The sequence below is a fragment of the Phodopus roborovskii genome, unplaced genomic scaffold (genome assembly GCF_943737965.1).
Source record: "Phodopus roborovskii unplaced genomic scaffold, PHOROB, whole genome shotgun sequence".
In the NCBI taxonomy this organism is placed as follows: Eukaryota; Metazoa; Chordata; class Mammalia; order Rodentia; family Cricetidae; genus Phodopus; species Phodopus roborovskii.
In genome coordinates, this window is record NW_026126563.1 from 11,578,794 (window position 1) to 11,599,508 (window position 20,715).

General features: G+C 46.3%; 3 protein-coding genes and 3 non-coding genes across 6 annotated transcripts in view; all 6 read right to left on the reverse strand.

Annotated features, from left to right (window-relative positions):
- The window catches only part of Dym (dymeclin), a 233,793-nt gene extending 231,077 nt beyond the window's left edge, over positions 1 to 2,716 (reverse strand). Inside the window, exon 1 of the mRNA XM_051201990.1 lies at positions 2,659 to 2,716. The gene's annotated coding sequence lies outside the window, so the exon portion shown is untranslated. The remainder of the gene's footprint in view (positions 1 to 2,658) is intronic.
- Positions 2,717 to 9,348: 6,632 nt separating this feature from the next.
- CUNH18orf32 (chromosome unknown C18orf32 homolog) lies at positions 9,349 to 10,716 on the reverse strand. The gene is made up of 2 exons (XM_051202001.1): positions 10,529 to 10,716; positions 9,349 to 10,015 (listed from the first exon to the last, which is right to left on the reverse strand). Exons 1-2 carry the CDS (start codon positions 10,691 to 10,693, stop codon positions 9,950 to 9,952), a joined length of 231 nt encoding a protein of 76 aa, XP_051057958.1. The 5' UTR covers positions 10,694 to 10,716; the 3' UTR covers positions 9,349 to 9,949.
- A 4,110-nt stretch (positions 10,717 to 14,826) lies between these two features.
- Positions 14,827 to 17,411, reverse strand: Rpl17 (ribosomal protein L17). The gene is made up of 6 exons (XM_051202000.1): positions 17,285 to 17,411; positions 17,137 to 17,177; positions 16,733 to 16,867; positions 16,415 to 16,513; positions 15,352 to 15,543; positions 14,827 to 14,911 (listed from the first exon to the last, which is right to left on the reverse strand). The coding sequence occupies exons 1-6, from the start codon at positions 17,322 to 17,324 to the stop codon at positions 14,864 to 14,866; spliced, it is 555 nt and encodes a 184-aa protein (XP_051057957.1). The 5' UTR covers positions 17,325 to 17,411; the 3' UTR covers positions 14,827 to 14,863.
- Positions 16,595 to 16,659, reverse strand: LOC127235084 (small nucleolar RNA SNORD58). The gene has a single exon (XR_007835674.1). It is a non-coding gene; the product is annotated as a small nucleolar RNA SNORD58 (small nucleolar RNA).
- LOC127235085 (small nucleolar RNA SNORD58) lies at positions 17,001 to 17,066 on the reverse strand. Its single transcript, XR_007835675.1, has one exon. It is a non-coding gene; the product is annotated as a small nucleolar RNA SNORD58 (small nucleolar RNA).
- LOC127235086 (small nucleolar RNA SNORD58) lies at positions 17,412 to 17,477 on the reverse strand. Its single transcript, XR_007835676.1, has one exon. It is a non-coding gene; the product is annotated as a small nucleolar RNA SNORD58 (small nucleolar RNA).
- Between the last annotated feature and the right edge of the window lie 3,238 nt (positions 17,478 to 20,715).

Here is a 20,715-nt window from a genome sequence, read left to right on the forward strand (position 1 = left end):
AGGCAAGTGGAGAGACTTTAGAGATGTGACTAAATTAAGGACAAAGAAAGTGGAGTCTGGGGAGGCACTCAGCAAGCCAAGTACTTATCACACAGACACAAGAGACCTCACATCCCCACACTCACGAATAAATCAATAGTGGCAATAATAACCTCCTTAAAAACAAGCAACACTGTGCGAAATTACCCTGGGTTATCCATAAGAAACTAATCCAGTCACACGGACCCTTATGTGAACGAAGGAGCTGCCTTTAACCCCAGCACTCGGGAGACAGAGGCAGACGGAGCTCTGAGCCTGGTCTACAGAGTGAGGAGGCTACACAGCGAACCCCTGTCTTAGGGAAGACAAAAAAACAAACAAAACCAGGAGGAAACAAACAAACAAAAGGAGGTCAATGTCACAATGTCACTGTTTTACAGAGGAGGAGCCAGCCACACTGATTGGGCCACTGGAAGAGCAGGAGATACTTTCTGGATTTTTGCTATTTGAGGGAACAGGGGTTTATGCTGAGCCCACTTTGAGTAACCAAGGCCTGGGGTCACAGGCTCAGGTCACCCCAAATTCCATGTTCCACCGTGGAACGGCGCTACAGTGTCCCATCAAGTGCTGTGTTTGCACTTTCGGTCCTCTCAGATGGCTACCAAGGACAGCAGCGACCCAGCTCTCAGCCAGCCCTATGCCCCCTGCAGGGCACTCAGTACCCCTGCTGCGAAAGTAAATAAATGGGAAAAGATGCCACCTTTTAAAACTAAAGTCCTTCCAGATACTGAAGGCACTGAGGGATGGTAATATTGTAAGTATGCTGGTAGTTCTATACGGACATTAACAGGAGGGTAACGGAGACCAATCTCCAGCAGGCATTACTGAAGTGCTAACTGGTGATTAAGACAACTATGGGGAGAACATGGGTAGGAAGACAGAGGGAACTAAACTGGCATTGTTAGAGCTGGTAATGGCATGTGAGAATACATTATCTTAGTTCAATATTTGCTCTTCTTTTTCTTCCTCATGGTGCTGCAGACCAAGCCCAGGGCCTTGTGCACGCCAGGCGACGCTTCTATCACACTGGGTTATACAACTCCAGCAGTTCTCAACTTGTGGGTCACAACCCCTTTGGGGGTCAAACGACCCTTTCACAGGGATCACCTAAGACCATTAGAAAACAAAGATATTTATATTATGATTCGTAACAGTACTAAAATTACAGGTCTGAAGGAGCAATGAAGATAACGTTAGGGTTGGGGTCACCACAGCATGAGGAGCGTATTAAAGGGCCGCAGCAGTAAGAAGGCTGAGAAGCCCTGCTCTACTTATGTCTGAAACTTTCCACAAAGCAAAAAGACTTTGACCAGAACAAACAATAAATCCTGCTTAACATACATGCTATAACACAGACTTCCTTTTGGTTTTCCCAGTAGGGTTTCTCTGCTAGCCCTGGAACTCACTCTATAGACTACGCTGGCCTCGAACTCACAGAGATCCACCAGCCTTTGCCTCCCAGTGCTGGGATAAAAGGCGTGTGTCACCACCGCCAGGCTAACACAGACTTCTCAACAGCTCAATCCCCTTCCTATATAACCTTGTCCTGTGTCAATTCTCTGTGCAACTGCTGGTTTCATCAATTATACTTTAATGTCAACTCTTCCTAAGTACTAACTTTGTAAGAGTAACCAAGCCCCACAACCTCTACAATGCCGGCTCTTTATCTTCCAGATGACGATATTCATCCTCACCCAGTTTCTTTGAGTTGCCAATATTATCTAAAATGAAAACTCCAGAGCTGGACAGTAGTTCTAGAAACCCACGAACTCCATCCTCGGCAGCTACCATTAACCTATTTGACAGACTGTCTTCCTCGACTGAGCCGGCAGCTCTGGCACAGCATCTGGCTCTGCTAAGGGTACACTGGTACCCACCACCTCCACCCCCATTTCTCATCTCCCGGCCCAGCATCTCCTCAATAGACCTTCAAGGGTCCCACTCCTCTGTCCCCAGTCTTTGCTAGCCCTGTCACGAACATCCCTTCGTGGTTGCTTAGTACTTTCTTTATCTTTAGTACTTTATCACTCCACTTCCCTCAAACCCCACTCTGGCCCCTTTGCACTGTTCAGCTAACACCCAACGACTCAAGCAAATCCGACAAGGCAGAAAATAGACTGATGGTTGCAGGGTGTGAAGGAGGGAGTAGGAACGCCTTGCTGCTAATGGGCACAGATCTCTTTCGAGGAGGTTTAAAAAAAAAAAAAAATGTGCTATTGCTGTAAGGCGGCACGATCATGTGAACAGACTGAAAGCTAGCGAGCTGCACTTCAGTGCTTACTTCCAAAGCATGCATTGTATAGTAGAGAATGATATCGCCAGTATAACTGTGGGTGTCAGACGCGCAACACGCTACTGCTCGCCCTGCCCATCTCACGCCCATCTGTCCGGCCAACCTCGCTGAGTGTCCGGAAGCTCCCGTCGTTCCGGCCACCCCTGGGTCCCCGCGGGCCGGCCAGGGGTCCGGTTCACTTGGTTCTGCACACCCGGGCGCCGAGGGGCCGTCGAGCACAGCGCAGCCCGGGGCGGCCCAACCTTCGGGGACGGCAGCCGCCCGGCGCGCGGCCGATCACCTCCGTCTCCGTCCCCGCGGGGCGGTGCCGCGCCAGGGAAGCCCACCTGAGTCAGCGGCGCGGACTCCCCTTCCCAGCCGCGGGCGGGCGGGCGGGAGGGAGGGAGGGCAGCAGGGAAGCGGGAGCGCGGGCGCACAGCGGCCCGGGTGTGCACGCCGCCTCAGGCCTCCATGGTTCCGCCGATCAGCGGCCCCGCCTCCGGCTGCGCTCCGGCCCGAGAGATGTCGGTACAGAGACGCGGGGGGTGCGGTGAGAAGAGGGAAGCGGCTGAGGACGCTCGGCTGCTAGGGACTGAACGGCCGGCCGGGCGCGAGCCAGCAGCAGGCGGTCCCGTGGCACGCCGGCCGCGTGGGCTTCTGGGAGATGTGGTCCTGCTGGCGGTCCAGCCTCCTAGCGTCTCCCGGGCAACCACATAGCCACGTGGCAAAGTGTAGAAGCCTCAGACTCTACGTTCCTGGGAGCGAGAGCGCCTGTACTGGTAATTTGAGATTATGGCCCCTGTCAATTCCTGCTGGATAACCACACCAACGTCGAATCTTTTGCGGGCTCTAAAGAACTGAAATATATATATATATATATATATATATTTTTTTTTTTTTTAACAGAAAAATCTAGACCCTTCAGCAATATAATCAGGATGGGTACCACCAGAATGAGAATCAATATTGTGTGGTGCCAAGAGTATGGCATTTGCCTGAGAGGCTAAAGGAAGATTGTTATGAGTTCAGGGCCAGCCTGGGCTGCACAGCGAATGACAAGCCAGCCACAACTGCATAGTAGGACCCTGTCTCAAAACAAAACAAAATAGTATGGAATTTGAGCCTGTAATCCCAGTATTTGAATGATGGAGGTCATTATGCTATATAAGGAGGCCAGGCCAGGCTACATGAAACACAGTCTTATAGAAAAATATATTTTAAGTCAAATGACCTGAGGTCACCAAATTAACATCCTTGCGTATTTATTTACCTGTCCCCATCTAAAATATGTACACAATAGCAGCCATTCACATGATGATAACCATTCACATGATGGACTGTTTTCCATGTGATATTCACCCATATTTTTTATTTTTCTAAATAACCCCATGAAACAGCTATCACTATTATTTCCATTATATAATTACCATGTGCCAACGTTCTCTGTAAAGTGCTGTACAAGTATTAGACTTTACTTTTACATCTATTTGTTTATTGGGAGGAGCAAGTGTGGAGAATGGAGGACAATGGAAGTTGATTTTCCTCCTACGCATATGGATCCTGGGATGAAATCAGGTAATTGGGACTGGCAAGCACCTTTTTCCACTGAGCCATTTTGCCAGTTTAGACATTCTTTTACAATATCAGCTGCCAGTAAACTCACTGAGCTTGCAGAAGAACAGCAAAGCATACTACAACACAAGATGCCTGGGGATCTAGCCAAAAAGAGGAAGGCATGCTCGCCCAGCTATTGTGTAAAGAATGGTATAGATGTCTACTTATTTGAAAGCATGTTTGTGATGATAGACATAGTGATTCACAGCAGTAATCCCAGCAGCTGGGAAGTGGAGTCAGGAGGATCAAGATCATCCTTGGCTATACAGAAGTTCAAGACTGGCCTGAGCAACCTGAGTCATTCTCTTTGTGTTTATTTGTTTGTTTGTTTGTTTTATGAGACGGTTTTTTCGTGTAGCCTTGAATGTCCTGTGACTAGGTCTGTAGACCAGGCTGACCTCGAGCTCACAGAGATCCACCTGCTTCTGCCTCCAGGTGCTGGGATCACAGGTGTGCAGCACCACCGCTTGGCTGACCTTGTTTTAAAAACATCAAAAAATAGGGCTGGGGAGATGGCTTAGATAAGATGCTCATGTATGTGAGGCCCTTGGTTGGAATCCCCGGGACTCATGTAAAGCTGTGTGCAGTAGCACATAGTTGAAATCCCAGCACTCATAGAGAGGAGGGATGGAGAGGTAGAATCCACAGAAGCACCTGAACTAGCTGACCTGGAACTCACAATGGCAAACAAGAGACCGTGTCTCAAACAAGCACCTTGTCCTGAGCACCGCCATTTTGACTTCTGACTCCATTTTACCTGTAGAGAGCAACAAAGTTCAAGTTCCCAGGCCCTGGGGCAGCTGGAGACTTTCCAATTGCCAACCAGCCTCCTCTTTAAATAACAGGAATAGTCTGTAATTTATCTTTAGTTCTCAATAGTCTGTATTTTATCTTTAGTTCTCAAATAAATAAATAAGAAATAGAAAATCCATTGTGGCTGTTCCTAACAACAGAAGGAACAAATGAATTGAATCTGATTGGTTGGACTGAATGGCTCGCATTTTGTGTGAGGAACAATGGGGGGACACATGGGTTGTAACTGTAACTTTGCACAGCTGTTTGTGGGGTTTGTGCTTAAATGATTGCTGAAGTGAACGTTTGGGAGGTGCAGTCAGCTCCCAAGTCTGTCTGTGGTCCCTGATCTATCAGCTCCTGTAGAGCCCAGTAATAACTCTTGCTTGTTGGAATCTTTGTGTCTTTCCAGGTTGATTTGGAGTCTTGAACCCACAGCACACATACCATACATGCTTACCTGCATTCACACACACTGACATATGCTCACACATCATATACTCAGACACAAAGATCACACACACGGAGAGAAGAGGAGCATATAAAAAGAAAAATAAGCTGGCCATGGTGGCGCATGCCTTTAATCCTAGCACTCAGGAGGCAGAGATAGGAGGATCTCTGAGTTCGAGGCTAGCCTGATCTACAAAGTGAGTTCCTGGACAGCCAGGGCTGTTACACAGGATAAAAACAAACAAAAAGAATCAGGATACAGTGGCTCATATCTGTTTCCCTATCCAGCCAAAAAGCAAAGAGATGCTATCTTCTTTCTCCCTTTCCTCTTTTATACTGTGATACATATCTTTAATGCCAATACATGGAAGGCAGAGGTGAGCAGATCTGAGTTCAAGACCAGCCTGGTCAATAGAGCAAGTTCCGACAGCCAGGACTACACAGAGAAACTCTGTCTCAGAAAAAAAAAAAAAAAAAAACAAAAACAAAAAAAACTTTGTGCCCTTCAATCCATGGAATGGAGCCATCCACATTCTGGTCAAGAATTCAGTTAATCCTATTCAGTTAATCCAAGGCTCAATTAATCCCCTCCAGAAACACCTGGAACACACAGGGGTATGTCTCAATCTTCCAAGTGATTCTAAGTCAAGCCAAATGGACAAAGATAACAGTCGAGAATTGTTTGCATTGTGCTAGACTTGGTCCTGATCTGGTGATGCTTAAGGACTTCTGGAGCTGCAGGCTTTATACACATTCAAAATGTGCTCAATTACCGTGAAAGAAAAGAACAGCTGGCATTAGCTAGGGTCCAGCCCCAAAGGGATGGCTTCTAAGCAAATAGGTTTTGAAAGTTAGCTAGTTGAAATTAGCAGAATCAAATCTCCACCAACTTCTTCATAATGGAATTTGCATCTGTATTTATAAAGGAACATCTACCCCCCCCCCATGAAAACAAAACTCCTCTGAATCAACATAGATAGTTATTCCACAAGTAATACTAAATACTGCTACAGCCTCTCAGGGATAAATAGTTCCCAAAGACATCAAATCACCTTGGCTTTGAACTCACACAAATACCCACTGCATTTACCTAGTTGATAGTATGCCAATGCTGTGATTTTTGTGTTTTACTTTCCCCTTTTTGGTCAGAGAGTGTATTGTGCATGACAGCTGTCATTTTTTTAAATTATTGGTTTAATTTGTGATGTCTTATATATTGGAAAGCACTAGGCAGCTCACTGGGTTGCTCAAGTCTTCTATGTCCTATCTTATTATTCTATCAAAGATAGATGGTAGGGTTTACTGGTTGGTTGGTTGGTTGGTTGGTTGGTTGGTTGGTTGGTTGGTTGGTGGTGCTGGGGGTCAAACTCAGTACATGCTGGGCTAACACTCCACCACTGAGCTGCATCTAGATGAGCCGGTACTAGGACCTCCAGCTATTACTGCAGGATCATTTACCTGTGTTCCAATATTTTCAGTGTTTGCTCCATATACATTAATGGTCTATTATTAGGTTCAATCATGCATTTATTTTATAACATCCAGTGATCTTCAAGATACATGTTTTCTTTAGGAGGTAGAGGTAGCAGAATTGAAAGTTCAAAACCAACTGTGATGGCAAACACCAGTAACCCTGGCACTTGAGAGTTGGAGGAAAGAGAATCGGGAGTTCAAAGTCATTCTCAGCTAGCTACAAAGCCAGTTTAGGTTACTTAAGACCCTGTCTCTTAGCTGGGTGAGGTGACATATGCCTTTAATCCCAGCACTCAGGAGGCAGAAAGAAGCAGGGGGAATCTCCAAATTGAGGCCACCCAGATCTACAGAGTGAATTCCAGGACAGCCAGGGACTACTCAGAGAAGACTGTCTCAACAAAAGATAACAAACAAAACCAAAGCCCAACAAGAGGAGAAAGCTTTGTTCATTCTCCTGTGCCTTGTAAACATATCACCTGCTCAAAAGTACATTCTAATTTTCTACTGTGCAAGCAACACCAAAACTGTCCCCAGCTGTCCTGTTCTTCCCTGTTGCTGTGTCACCAAAAACAACTTAGAGGAAACTGGAATGCCCAAAGGCAACAGCAGCTGGATCTGGTGGAACACATCTATAACCCTAACTGGGACAGAATGTGCAATGCTCTAGGTGCAGTCCTGAGGACTGCAAAAAACAAAACAAACATCAGCTACAAGCCTGGGATCATTTTTAAAAAGTTCAGCTGGGGAGCTGGAGAGATGGCTCAATTGTTAAAGAGCACAGGCTGCTCTTCTAGCAGACCTTCACACCAATGCACATAAAATAAAAACATGTCCATCTGTACTGATCATAGAATAGTCATGAGGACATTTCAGAATAGGTATGTTATGGTTTCAACATATGTGTCCCTTCAAAATTTTCCCATTAGAACTTAAATCCCAGGGTGATGGTATTTACAGGGGATCCCTCCCAGAGATGGCATAGTCAATCTCTAACACTTTTTACAAATAATCTAGGTAAAGATTTGAGAAAATAGACTGCATGTGGTGTGGAGTGATTAGATCTAGTTATTCGAGACCTTGAACCGAAATAGGTAAAATTTTATTTCAATCACATTAGATCATGTTTTAAATTTAAACTTTATTTTTATGTATACAGGTGTTTTACCTGCATGTATTCTGTGCACCACTTGTATGTCTGGTGCCTGAGAAGATCAGAAAAAGGCATCAGATTCCCTGGAACTGGAGTTACAGATGACTATGGGCCACCATGCAGGTGCTGGAAATTGAACCTAGGTCTCTGGGAGAGTAGCCAATGCCGAGACATCTCCCTAGTCATGTTTTACAAGAGGATTTAACTTCTCAATATTATGATGATGCTAGTCTCATTCAGTAAAATGAATGTCCCAGAGGCCAGCAGCGTGAACTACTTGTCTTATGACCTACCTCTATTATCCTGTGGCTTTTGTACTTTCTGTGTGTGAGGCAGTGGTGTGGGCCTTCCTGGAGGACAGCTTACCCAGAGTCACTAGGTGTTTTAAAAGGTCTGAAACTGCCTTTCAAAGAACACTAAACTGTCACGGGAAGAAATGCCTGTAATTTGGTGAGTTAGCATCTGGTCCTTTCTAAGTTATTACAGTTGTTTCTACTCCCAAACCTTTAGCAATGTCTTACAAGGCACCATGGGAGGGTTATGACATAAAGACACCAGCCTGTGACAGACACAGCCAATGCCCCCAAGGACGCCAGGATAAGAAGCCGAGGAACAGGGGCAGGAAAGGTTCTGCAGATGAGGAAGGGGCGGGAAGGACATGGGTACTGACACGATGGGGGAATCCAGCCCCCAGTGGACTGCTGGTATCAGTTACACAGCAGCTGAAGCCAGCGAAGGGACACAGACCCCACGAAGGAAGCAGGGGGCGTGGCTAGCAGCTTGCAGTGACCACCTGACTGGAACATCTTACCAAATGTTGTCAGAGACCGACAGGCCACACCCATAACCCTAGCACTTGGGAGGCAGTGACCGGAAGACTACAAGTTCAAGGCCACCCTCTGCTTCCATTTGAGAGGAGGGATGCCCAGTGCTGAGGTGTGCCCAGTGCTTCAGTTCAAGCAAACACTTTGTCACTGGGCCACATCGATAACATGTTTTGCATAGTTATTTATTTATTTATTTATTTATTTATTTATTTATTTATTGGGACAGGGTTTCTCTGTGGCTTTGGAGCCTGTCCTGGAACTCGCTCCATAGACCTCGGACTTGCAGAGATCCGCCTGCCTCTGCCTCCTGAGTGCTGCAACTAAAGGCCTGTGCCACCACCACCTGGGCCCACCACCACCTGGGCCTTTGGGTTTTTTTGTTTGTTTGTTTGTTTTTTGTATTTTTTAATTTGACATGCGTTCCTGATAATAGACACAAATTCAGCAAAGGCCAGGCTTGACCTTGGAGTCCTCGGCCCCATGATACAGTCTTCAGGCATGTGGTTGCCTTTATCCCACCATCATTCAATTAACGAAGCCCAAGACCACATGCCTAGCTGCTTTAGGCGAAATCAGGGCAGTCGAATCCCTCCTGTGGGATTCAGTGTGGAATGTTGATTTCTGCTTAACCACTATCTCAATGCCACCGCAGCCCTAAGATTCTGCTTTGTGGGCCTGGTCTTTTTAAAAAGCTACTTTCAAATATGAAAAGAAAAAAAGAAACAGAGAAGCCGAGTTAAACTTAATGTTTAATGCATTTGCAGGAACAGAAGTATAGCAGAATTAGAATTTATGTGATTGACACCGATGTTGATGTTACATTTTTTTCAAAGAAGCTTCCCCTGGTTCCTTCTTTCCCAGTTAACTTGGAGCAGTAAGTATTCTTAAGCATAAGCTCTCCATTATGATCTCTTTCAAACTTCTCACCATGGACTGGACTGGCTGCTGTGCAGCAAGACTCATCTCACTCAAGTTACCAGAGCCCATAGGAAGCGGAAACAGCAGTCACAGTTGTGTGAAACAACGAAAAGGCCCAAGCGCTCCATGTTCCGAGTGTCTGCTCACACAAACCTTCTGTTTATTCATATTAGTAAAATGGAGTAATAGAAACAAAAGCTACTTTAATGAAGAAGAAACTCAGGGTGAGGTCATTAAATATAACTACTTACACTTTAAATATAAATGCCATGTACTTCCTGATCAGTAGCAAGTGGATAGCTAAACTGCTTATCTAGATTCCTGGTCTCAGAGAACAAAAATCAAGAGACAAAGAAGGTGCTTCATGTTATTGGGTCCATTTCAAAACAGCCAGGGGCTTTCAGGGAAACCACTCTAGTCTTTCTTTTTATCAGAGACCTCTGCTGGTCCTTTTGTGGGTAATCCATTGGTATCTGCACCCTAAAATGAAAACAACAACAAAAATCAAGAATTATTGTAACGAAAAGGCACTGATTTTGAGCCATTCTTTTGTGAAAGCAGACAATAAACTTCAGGAAGAAATGACTCTGTTTCCAGAATTATCCAGGTTAATTAAATTAACACAATTGTACAGTCAATGCAACAGACACCAATGCAGAGGATAGGAGTGATCTAAACATTCACTTTAAAACAGCCTTCACACTGGGCCTGGACTGTAGCTCAGTGGGGGAGCGCTGACGTGGTGGGCTCCTAGTCCTGGGTTCAATCCCCATGTCAGGTGGGGGAAAGTAAGACCCTCAACCAAAGCCACAGGCAAAAGAGAAGACTACTCAGAAGCCTGTTTAAAAATCTCATTACTAAATTACTGAAAACAGAGACAATAAACTTAAAGCTACCAATTCTAGAAGCTCACTCTTCCAAAAGTCAAGGGCTTTGGTTACCCACACGCCACCCTTCCACCCCGCCCTTCCTCAAGCACTTGCAGGGACTTACCTTGCAGTCTACTTTGCCTATATTTTTACCATTGGATTCTTGTATGGCTTTCTTAGGCCATATACGACTGACCACAGGGGAAACCAGAGGGTATAAGTACGGCTCCAGGAACTTTTTGAAGATCCAGAGCAGAACTGGAATGACGATGCAAGGAATGCACACCATTGTCCCAGGCCCGAGTCCCTAAACTGCTGACACGAACAGAGAGAAAAACAGCTCATCACAGATCAGCAGCAGCAAGACTTTATGGCAAGCACTCCTACACGGGGGAGGGGGTATGTACCAAACACATCTGCTGAAAGCTAAGGTTTCTAAGCCAACGTGCTACTATCTGCCAGGTAAAGGGACAGGTGAGTAAACACAAATAGTGAGCTGTCAGCATCCAGGTCTTTCCAATCACTGCTCTGTCTCAAAGACTTCGTGGCAAATGACAGATGAGGGGACAAAGGTGCCTGGCTCCAAGCTTGACATCCTAAGTTGAATACCCAGCACCAACTCCAGTCCCTCTGACCTCCAACCTCCACAGGCTCACAGCGGCGTGGGTATGCCCACACTATAGATAAAAACACAATAAAGGAACTTTTAAGGACACAGACACTATGTGCTAGGTACTTTATGTATATCCCTGCAAGTTGTCCTCTGACCTCGACACAGCACAATGGAGTGGTTCTCTCCATGCGCACATACACCAAATAAATAAATGGTAATAATGAAATAATGATGAAACCAGAAAGATTGGATGTTCTACAGATTTTACATGTATACACCAGCAGACATGGTGGTACCTGCCTTTAATTCCAGCATTTGATGTCTATGAGTTGGAAGCCGGCCTGGTCTACCTAGGGAGTTCCAGGACAATCAGGGCTACACAGTGAGAAGGGATTTGTTATGATTCTTAAAGCAAAAACTACAAGCTAGGATAAATTTATATCAAGGGATGACCAGGTATTGTGTAAAGGACTAAGCCAATTCTAGTCAAAATAATTTAAGAGTTTACCAAAGTAATCCCTAAAAATTTTAAGAGGCTGGAGAGATGGCTTATCGGTTAAGAGCACTGGCTGCTTTTCCAGAGGTCTGAGTTCAATTCCCAGCAACCTCATGGTGGCTCACAACCATCTGTAACCAGATCTGGTGCCCTGCCTACAGGCATACATGAAGACAGCACACTGTATACATAATAAATAAATAAATCTTAAAAAGAAAATTAGTTTTCAGGCTGTGGTGGCACATGCCTTTGGTCTCAGCACTCAGCAGGCAGAGGCAGGCGCATCTCAAGTTCTAGGCCAGCCTAGTCTATAGGGTGAGTTCCAGGACAGGTTCCAAAGCTACACAGAGAAATCCAGTCTCGGAAAAAAAAAAAATACCAGACTGTGCCTTAACTCCCTCATAAGAAAATGAAGACGATGACAGCACCCAGCATACAAGAATGCATATGGACAGTGCAGCTGTAATATGAAATAGCAATGTCACAAAACAAAACAAATGGCTAGGCTTCTGATTCCAACTCTTTGGGAGGCTCATGATCTGAGTAACATAAATCGGCTTGGGCTACACATCATCAGTTCAAGGTCTGTAGGAACAATTTAGGAATTTAGGGAAATCCTGAGTGGGTGTTGGCAGGGGCTGGGGCTGTAGACTGGTGGAAGAGAACTCAAAACATCGAACCTGTGCACAACCAGAATTCCCAGACAGGAATGTCAGGTCATGCCTTTAATCCCACTTACCTTTTTCCCAATTAAAAAAAGTTATTTGAGAATCCGACAGCTCTTCGGTCCCTTTCCTATCCATCCAACTTGGCCATTTGTATGTTACTTGTAGTTAGTGGTTTATAAATTCTTACACATTGTGCTCTAAATAAAACCCTAAGAAACCGCACCAGTAACTACACCCTTATTACTATTAGACAAGGTCTCACTATACCCTTGGTTGGCCTTGAACTTAAGAGATCTACCGGCCTCTGCCTCCTTTGTGTTGAGATGTAAGGCGTGCACCACCACTATGATAAAAAACATTATGGATTTAATAAAAAAGAAAACTGGACCTCTTAAGTAGAAAGCTCAATCCTAGTAACTTTGTTTTGAATAGATGTTTTATTTCACGCTGTAGAAACTGCGGTGGCAATGCCTAGAAGATAGCAAGGTAGACTACCATTTTAACTATTATCCAAGTTATCTAAGAGCAAAATGGAATCTTTCACTCAACTTGATCTAAGGACAATGGAAGCGAGGGAGGAAAGGGCTAGGGATCCACCAGAACAGCATAAGCAGAGTCGTGAAGTCATCTCCCTTGAAGGAACCGAGAGTTACAAGGGAAATCATAGACAACCAGCAAAAAGTAGGGAGGCAACAGGAGCCAGCGGCGCAGAGAGGAGGGGCACTCACCGAGCGGGTCCAGGAATGAGATCCAAACCGCCACGGGAAGGAGGGAAGCAGGGAAGCAGGGAAGCAGGGATGGATGGAGGGCCACCGAGGTCGATGGACGAAGACCGGTGCTGAGACGCGAGGCGAGGCGAGGGCAGGCTACCGGCACCGCGCAGCACCGTCCGGGACGCCACGCCGTGGGACAGCGCCGCTGACAGACCCTGACGCGCGAGCTCCACCACCACTAAAAGCTCATTCGCCACCTCCAAGACGCCCAGCGCAATGTCCGCACTTCCGGGAGGCTAGGCTGCTAACAGCCAATGGTACGTCGAGGAGCTGACAAAGGCGGATACGTCAGACAGGGGACGCGCAGAACGTAACGATGACGCGTACAGAGCTCGCCGCCTTCCCGGAGTCTGCGGGGGCCTGCGCCTGCGGGGCGGGGAAGGTGGTGCTGTGCGTTGCTCTGGGTTTCCCAGGCACCTGACTCGCAGCCTAGCTGATCAGGGAGAAACGTTTGCTGGGCTGCAGGGGACCCAACAGTTATAGGAAAGACCCTAGCAGGAATATTCTCTGACTGATTTGCTAGTCTCTTGTCTTCACGTATGAAATGCTCAGACTGGTCTTGAAACCACTTGTGCGCCTAGAAGACGGGGTTCTGTGCACCCCAAAGCCTGGCACATTTACAGACCTTTGCTAGAATAAATGTATAACTAAGAACTATTTGTTCCTAACCCTCAACCCAACCTAACCATTTCATCCTACTAGTCTGCTGTTCAGGTGATGGATTTGGAACTCACTCTACTAGGGTAGTGGTAGCAAAAGCCAGCACCCAAGGAGACAGGCAGGGTTCGAGGCCAGCCTGGTTCCAGGATCACCAGGGATTCATAGGGTAAACTATCTCAAAGCCGTTTGGCAATGCCTGACACAAACATTACTGAGGTTGTTACCTTACCACTTGGGAATATACCAAAGAGAAATCCAACTATTCCTACAGGGCCTCCTATATTAAAGGCTCATAGCAACTACCAATGTTGCAGCAAAATGTGCTGGATGTTGAACAAATTGTATTTATCCCATGCATTGCACCAGTCGGTGTTGGTAGATAGCGAACTCAGGGGTCAGGCTCGGCAGTTTCACCAGAACCATTCATTCCTTTTGTCCATGCTTTTAAGACACAACCCCCGAAAACATGCTTTCAAAGACAGTTGGAAAGGGGCACATGGATCTTTTAATTCATTAAAGTGCACAAGAGACAAATGTATATAGAAAATAGCTTGGTGCAGTACTGACAGGCAACCACTTCCTAGTTAGGAAATGCATGACTTTCAAATTTACAATTCCAACAGACTTAAGTCAAGCCCTAGCTACTTGGGTGGCCAATATCAGATTCCTTACAGTCCCTGTAATGTCAGTTTATAAAACTTGAGATTCATCTTCCCTGTGTATATACTGTACTTTAGTTGAAAGAGGTTATCAGAGGCCCCAGAGCTTGAGTTCAGAGGTGATCTAGGTCCTCTGCAGGAACAGTATGCAAATGAAGTCTTTACTGCAGACCCTGCTCTCCAGGCTCAAAAAAGTGGGCACACCTGTTTGGGCTGCCCTCAGAGGCCAGGAAAGGTCACTGAAAACAGCTGTTCCCAAGTCACTGATGACAGAAAACAGTTCAATATGGTTCCCCTCCCAAATAATTAAGATGTTAAACAAGTCTGAAATGAGCACTAACACATTAACTTAAAGACAGACTCACACCCAGGGTCTTAATCCAAGTCTTACACAACAGTTCCCCAGTAAATGCTAATTCAGTAAAACTATGGCTGTTGTTTGCAGTGTTTCACAGCTTCATCACTTTAATAAACCTCTGCAGTATGTTAAGCATCCCCTCCCAACAGGGTTGATCAGCAGGCAATCTGAAACTGCTTATACAGAAGACCAGAAGACCTTTACTTTCATCTGCATTTATTTTACGCTGAGTTTATTCCCGTGCCATAAGCTTTTGTTTCTTCAGTTTCTTCTGGGATATCTGAGACAAAAAGAAAGGAACCATTTAAGTTTGCTACATTAATTCTTGAAGGACTTAAATTCACATCGAAGACAGGAAAAGCTCAACTGGTGAATGAACACTACAGGCGCTTCTCAAGCCGTGAGCCCTTAAACCCATCAATTTTATGGTTAGGGGTCACAGCATTAGGAAGGTTAAGAACCACTGCCAGAGGATTAAGGACAAATGACAACATTTAAAGTGTGCCAAAAGTCAAATTATTTAGTTGTAAAGAGAAGTATCTTAAGTGTGGCTAAGGTAACTGCAGTGTTATGCCATATAGAAGCCACATCCAAGTGGGTAAAAGGCCGGTCAGAATAGGTTCCTTTCATGGTTATTACAAAGGTGTCTGTTCCCCAAGAGCCATCAAATCACCACCCACTTGAGCTTCAAGCAACGCACACAGTAAACCAGTGTCTCACCTTCTTCTTCTGTGCAACCTCCTCTTCTGGCTTTGGAACAATCTGCTCCTTTTCCGTGAGGATCATCTCGATGTGGCAGGGGGAGCTCATGTATGGGTTAATCCGGCCGTGCGCTCTGTAGGTTCGTCGGCGCATCTTAGGTGCTTTGTTCACCTGGATGTGTTCAATGACCAGAGAATCGACATCTAGACCCTGGAGAGAGGAGAAATCAGACACCTGCTTAGAAAAACCCTCCAGTCTCTTGTGTAACAACCACTTTGCTACTTCTGTTTGAATTGTCTAAGCAATGCCACACTGTGTGTGAGGTAGCCAATTCTCACACCCATCTTTACATCATCTGTGAAAGGCAACCCTTATACAAGGCATTAAGACATTCCGTTTCATAAAACTCAGTGCATTAAATACATGTTGTCTATAGTTAAGAGAAGGCTGCAAATGTTACATGAGCTATTTTATTGCCCACTCTCCTGACCTCTTACAACACTATTTTTCTTATCTTAAAGTGTAAACCTTACTATAAAGAACTAAAATCAAGTTTTCCAATGCAAGAGTTAATAGTCACCCTACTCCTAGACACTGTTATCTACTCTAAAAAAAAAAAAAATCCAAAAGTCAATATTTCCTTTCGCTGCCAACATTGTCAATAAACCACACCACTAAGGCCAGCACTATCCAAAAGGTGCATGGTGGCATTATGCAAAATGTTTCTTTTGGACTGACTGATACCACACAATGGTTGGCATGGCACTCATCTTTAAGATACAAACCCCCAAGGCCATCAAAAATGTTCCCTTTGCAGAACTCTATCAGGAAACAGTAGGCCAAGCTTCTGAGGGCATCTAGGCAAAAATTCTGTCATACTGGAGACCCAAGACAAAAGTGCTGTCTTGGTTCTTTTAAATGACAGTTTCTCACTGTGTAGTCCAGGCTGACCTTAATTAAACCCTTGTCTTCTCTCTGGGATGTATAAGTAAAAAGGCATGCACATCCACTCCCCATAGGATACTCAAGGATACACATCTAAGTGATTCAAGATGCACACCAAAGATAATGGCTCAGGTACCTTAAGCTCAGCGTTACTCTCTGCATTTTTAAGCATGTGCAGCAAAAATTCAGCACTCTTTTTTGGCCACCGACCCTGTGTCCAGCCCCACTGTTTGGCCTGAAAGGAAAAGATGGAGTTTATTACTTTCCTTGGTAAATTAGCATTAGACCCAATTAAGAACTTACTGCCATCACTAAGGTTGCTCAGAACATGTTTTATTTCACGGTTAATCCAAAGGTGTCCTAAGATCGTCATCACAGCAACCAGACCGATAAAGCAGCCCTTAGCATCCACCACCCTCCTCGTAGTTTCCAACAGTAACTTAAGACATCTCACCTGGGCACACCTGCCTACTCCACCATTGTACCGCCGGAATGGCACACATTGCTTCTTCAAAGTGACATCTTTCAGGTATTTGGTGGCTTTTCGGATATGCATGCCCTTGATGGCCTGGGCAGTTTCACGGGTGTTCTAATACAAGCCAGAAAGCTTTGGTTAATAGTGTTTTGAGAATCAGGAGATGAATTCACAGCAAATTATCTAAGCCCCATTATTTGCAGTTCCTCAAGCATTCACACCGGATGACAAACACGTAAATAAGGTGGCTGCTCAGAATGTATTTTATTTTCACGGTACATCCAAAGGTGTCCTAAGAAAGACATCACTGCCGCCACCTTATAAACACATGCAGGCAGGAGCAAACCAGGATTCGATGCCATGACCGTGGGTGACTTCCTTACCTTAAAGTGAACCCGAAGATTCGATCCTCTTGACTTGCATGCTACGAATACACAAAAGGGAAAAAAGGTCCATCTCTGCTGCGTTCCGAACACGCCAGAAACACCCAACCAACCCACCCACCCAATCGAAACCGTTTGCTTCACTTACATTTCGTGGGGTTTTCTGGGTCGAGGGAGTAGCGAACCATCTTCACCGGTCACCTGGGGACATTAACATGACCGTCAGTCAGCTGGTAACGGAAAAGGCCTAAGCACCTATTAAATACGACCCCGCAGCTGCTCAGAAAGGAGTTGTTTTCACGGCCAATCCAAAGGTGTCCTAAGAAACGGCATCATCGCAGCCAGCGTCCCCTCGATGCACCGGCGTGGCGGCCCGCAGCCGCGCATCTGCAGACCCCTCCTTCGCCCCGACCTCGCGGCCTCCCCACGTACCCAGGCCACGAGCCGCCCGAGGCACCGCACTGCGCCGGGGAGCGCCGGGGCTCCGCCGGCCGCGCGGCCCGCACCCCACGCCCGCCCCGCGCCGCCAGGGCCCCGCGCGAGCCGGCAGGGAGCAGGGCGGGCTCCGGGCCATTCGCGCCGCCGAGCCCCTCCGCACGCAGCGCGGCCGCCGTGGCGAGGACGCATGGCCCTGGGAGCTCGGGTGCCCGGGGTCGCCACGCCGGCGACCCCGAGGCCACGATGGCGCCGATGACGGAGGATTCAGCCCCGGGAGCCCGATGCCGAGTAACGCTCACCTCAGGCCGCCTACAGGAAGAGGAAGTGCAAGGGCTACTGGGAGAATTCATGAGACCTCCACCTCCCGCGAGACTTCCGGACGATGGGGCGAGATCCGAGAAGAGGGAGGGACCAGGACAGAGGGAGCGCCCAGCGTGTATCTAGGATGTCAGGAGAAGTGGCCTTAGAGACTCAAAATCCTCTCCCTCTCCCTCTCCCTCTCTCTCTAAGAAATGCAACCTTAGAGACTGTCTCAAGACACTCTCTCTCTCTCTCTCTCTCTCTCTCTCTCTCTCTCTCTCTCTCTCTCTCTCTCTCTCTCGCACTGGGGTTACAGACGAGCATCTTCACACTGGCTCTTAGGTTAGACATGTGCATGTTCACACTGGCTCTTAGGTTAGACATGTGCATGTTCACACTGGCTCTTAGGTTAGACATGTGCATGTTCACACCTGGCTCTTAGGTTAGACATGTGCTAGACATGTGCATGTTCACACCTGGCTCTTAGGTAGCTTCTGGGAATCTGAACTCAACTCTTCATGCACGTGCCATCTCTGCAAGCCTCCTTTGTATCTTTATGTGAGTCATAATCACCGGACAAGTGAGGGATGAGGCGAATACTAGTCATTGATGGAGGAAGAGACAAAGATGTAGAAACCTGCCTTTAGTGCCCCAAAATTGGCAGCTCTAATGATTTGTTATATTTTGTCTTTTTCTAATGTGTCTCTTTAAAAACTAATGCATATGGACTTTTTTTTAAACCTTTAAAATTTTGTTTTAATTAATTTTTAAAATTTAAATTTGAAACAAGCTTGTTTTACATGTCACTCCCAGTTCCCACACCCTCCCGTCCTCCCCTGTTCCCCCCAACCAACCCCCATCCCATTCCCTTTCTGCACCCCAGGAAGCGTGAGGCCTTCCATGGGGAGTCTTCAAAGTAAAAGCTTTAAAATTACTAAATGATTTTTTAAATGTGCATATTGTTGTTTTCCTGCATGTGTGTCTGTGTGAGGGTGTCAGATTCCCTGGAACTGGAGTTGCAGGCAGTTGTGAGCTGCCATGTGGGATTGAACCAGGGTCCTTTGGAAGAACCAGGGCTCTTAACCACTGAGCCAGCTCTCTAGCCTGGACTTTTCTTTTTTTAAAGCCTGTCTTCCTCTGTAGCCCATTCTAGCTTTAACTCACAATTCTTTGTCCTTAGTCAACTGAGCAGTAGCTGTGATTACAAGTGTGTGCCACAGCTGGCCACTAGAACTGTCTAGTTTGTTAGAAGGCTCACTGTAGTCTAGCCTGGCCACTAGAACTGTCTAGTTTGTCAGACATGGGGTAAATTCTGACAGACCAGAGAAGCAGAGCAGCCAGCCTCTAGTTCTTACCTCTACTGAGTCCCCAGAACGAAGGGGACAAGATTCTGTTTCCACGAATCCTCAAACTGATCCTGTTCCGTTCCTAGGAATACTCAGACTGAATGCCAAGAACTTCAGTGTCTTCCTGCCCCATATTCCTCTCTCTGCCCAACCATATCTTGTCTGTCTCCTCCAAGTTCTGAGATTAAAGGTGTGGCCACCACTCCCTGTCTCCTGTGGTTAACTAGTGGCTCTGAGTCCCAGATAGATTCACTTAGATTGGGGTCAATTCCAATCTGTTAGGAAAAGCACCCGGCAATGGAGACATTTGCTATTGTTTTTAGTGACAGAACTCAACCAAACATCTCTTCAGTCCTTTTTGTTTTTACATCCCCGCATAGCCATTCCTAGGGTGGATAAACACCGGGAACTCAGGTCGTGTTGGATGGAAGGCAGTCCTCACTATTCTGGCGCCGAACTGTCAGTTAACGAATCGTGAAGGACAGGAGTGGGGGGGGGGGTAAGGGCAGTTAACATCCTGGGTGTTTGATACACGAAACACGTGACTAGCTGTGCTTCAGGAAGCCTCCTTGATCTGACAGAGCCTTGCAGCTCTGTGATGTACAGCGCCTGGGAGCCAAACAAGCTTCGCTGCACCATGTGGGGAGTTTTTGTAGGTTTCCCACATCATGCACTGAAGTTGACTGACATGTAGAATACATAGTGAATTACGAGCTAACCTGGGCTATAGTGTAAGATGCAGTCTTGAAAAACAAGCATCTTTCTGCAGAGAGATTGCTTTCTGCAGAGAAGGCCTGCCCAAGTGCAGTTACTTTGTATAATGCATTAAGGATATATCTGCACATTTAAAAATCATCCAAAGAGAAGAAACAGGACTGCCATTGTTTTACAGAAGTTAAGAAGCTAAGTCAGGGAGCCAGTGAGGTGACTCGGCAGGTAAACGTGCCTGTTCGATAAGCCTGAGAGCCTGAGTTCAATCCCTGGGACCCACTTGGTGGAAAAAGAGACTTGACTCCTCTAGGCTGTCTCTTGACTTCTATGTGCATACCATGTGTCCACACATGCACAGAAATAACTAAGATGTAACAATACTACTAAAAAAAGAAGCTAGTCCAGGGGCTGTACTTGACTGAGTGTGTAGGTTGACCAAAGGCCATGTCTGTGTGCATTTCTCTGCATTTGAAGGCCCTAGAACCTTTAGAAAGTGGATCTTTTGCTAGAGGAAACATTCACTGGGGGTAGGCCTTAAAGGGTTAAGTATGCTGGCCCCACTTTCTTGACTGCGGCCTGAAGGAGAATGGCACCTATAGGCTTGCATGTTTGGTTGATTAGTCTCCATCTGGTGGAAGCGTTTGGGAAGGACTAAGAGGTGTGGCCTTGTTGGAGGAAGTGCCTTACTGGGGTGGGTGGGCTTTGGGGTTTCAAACGCCCGTGCCATTCCTAGTTGGCTCGCTCTGCCTCACGGTTGTTGCCTCAATATGTGAGCTCTCAGCTG

What these genes read in the sequence shown, in the direction of transcription:
- CUNH18orf32 (XM_051202001.1), bottom strand. Translation starts at nt 10,693, where the DNA reads ATGGTGTGCATTCCTTGCATCGTCATTCCAGTTCTGCTCTGGATCTTC. An exon ending in TAGGCAAAGTAGACTGCAAG is followed by an intron (nt 10,016 to 10,528) that starts GTAAGTCCCTGC and finishes TTTTCATTTTAG; the next exon opens with GGTGCAGATACCAATGGATT.
- Rpl17 (XM_051202000.1), bottom strand. Translation starts at nt 17,324, where the DNA reads ATGGTTCGCTACTCCCTCGACCCAGAAAACCCCACGAAAT. An exon ending in ATCTTCGGGTTCACTTTAAG is followed by an intron (nt 16,868 to 17,136) that starts GTAAGGAAGTCA and finishes GGCTTGTATTAG; the next exon opens with AACACCCGTGAAACTGCCCA. An exon ending in AGGTTGCACAGAAGAAGAAG is followed by an intron (nt 14,912 to 15,351) that starts GTGAGACACTGG and finishes TTTTTGTCTCAG; the next exon opens with ATATCCCAGAAGAAACTGAA.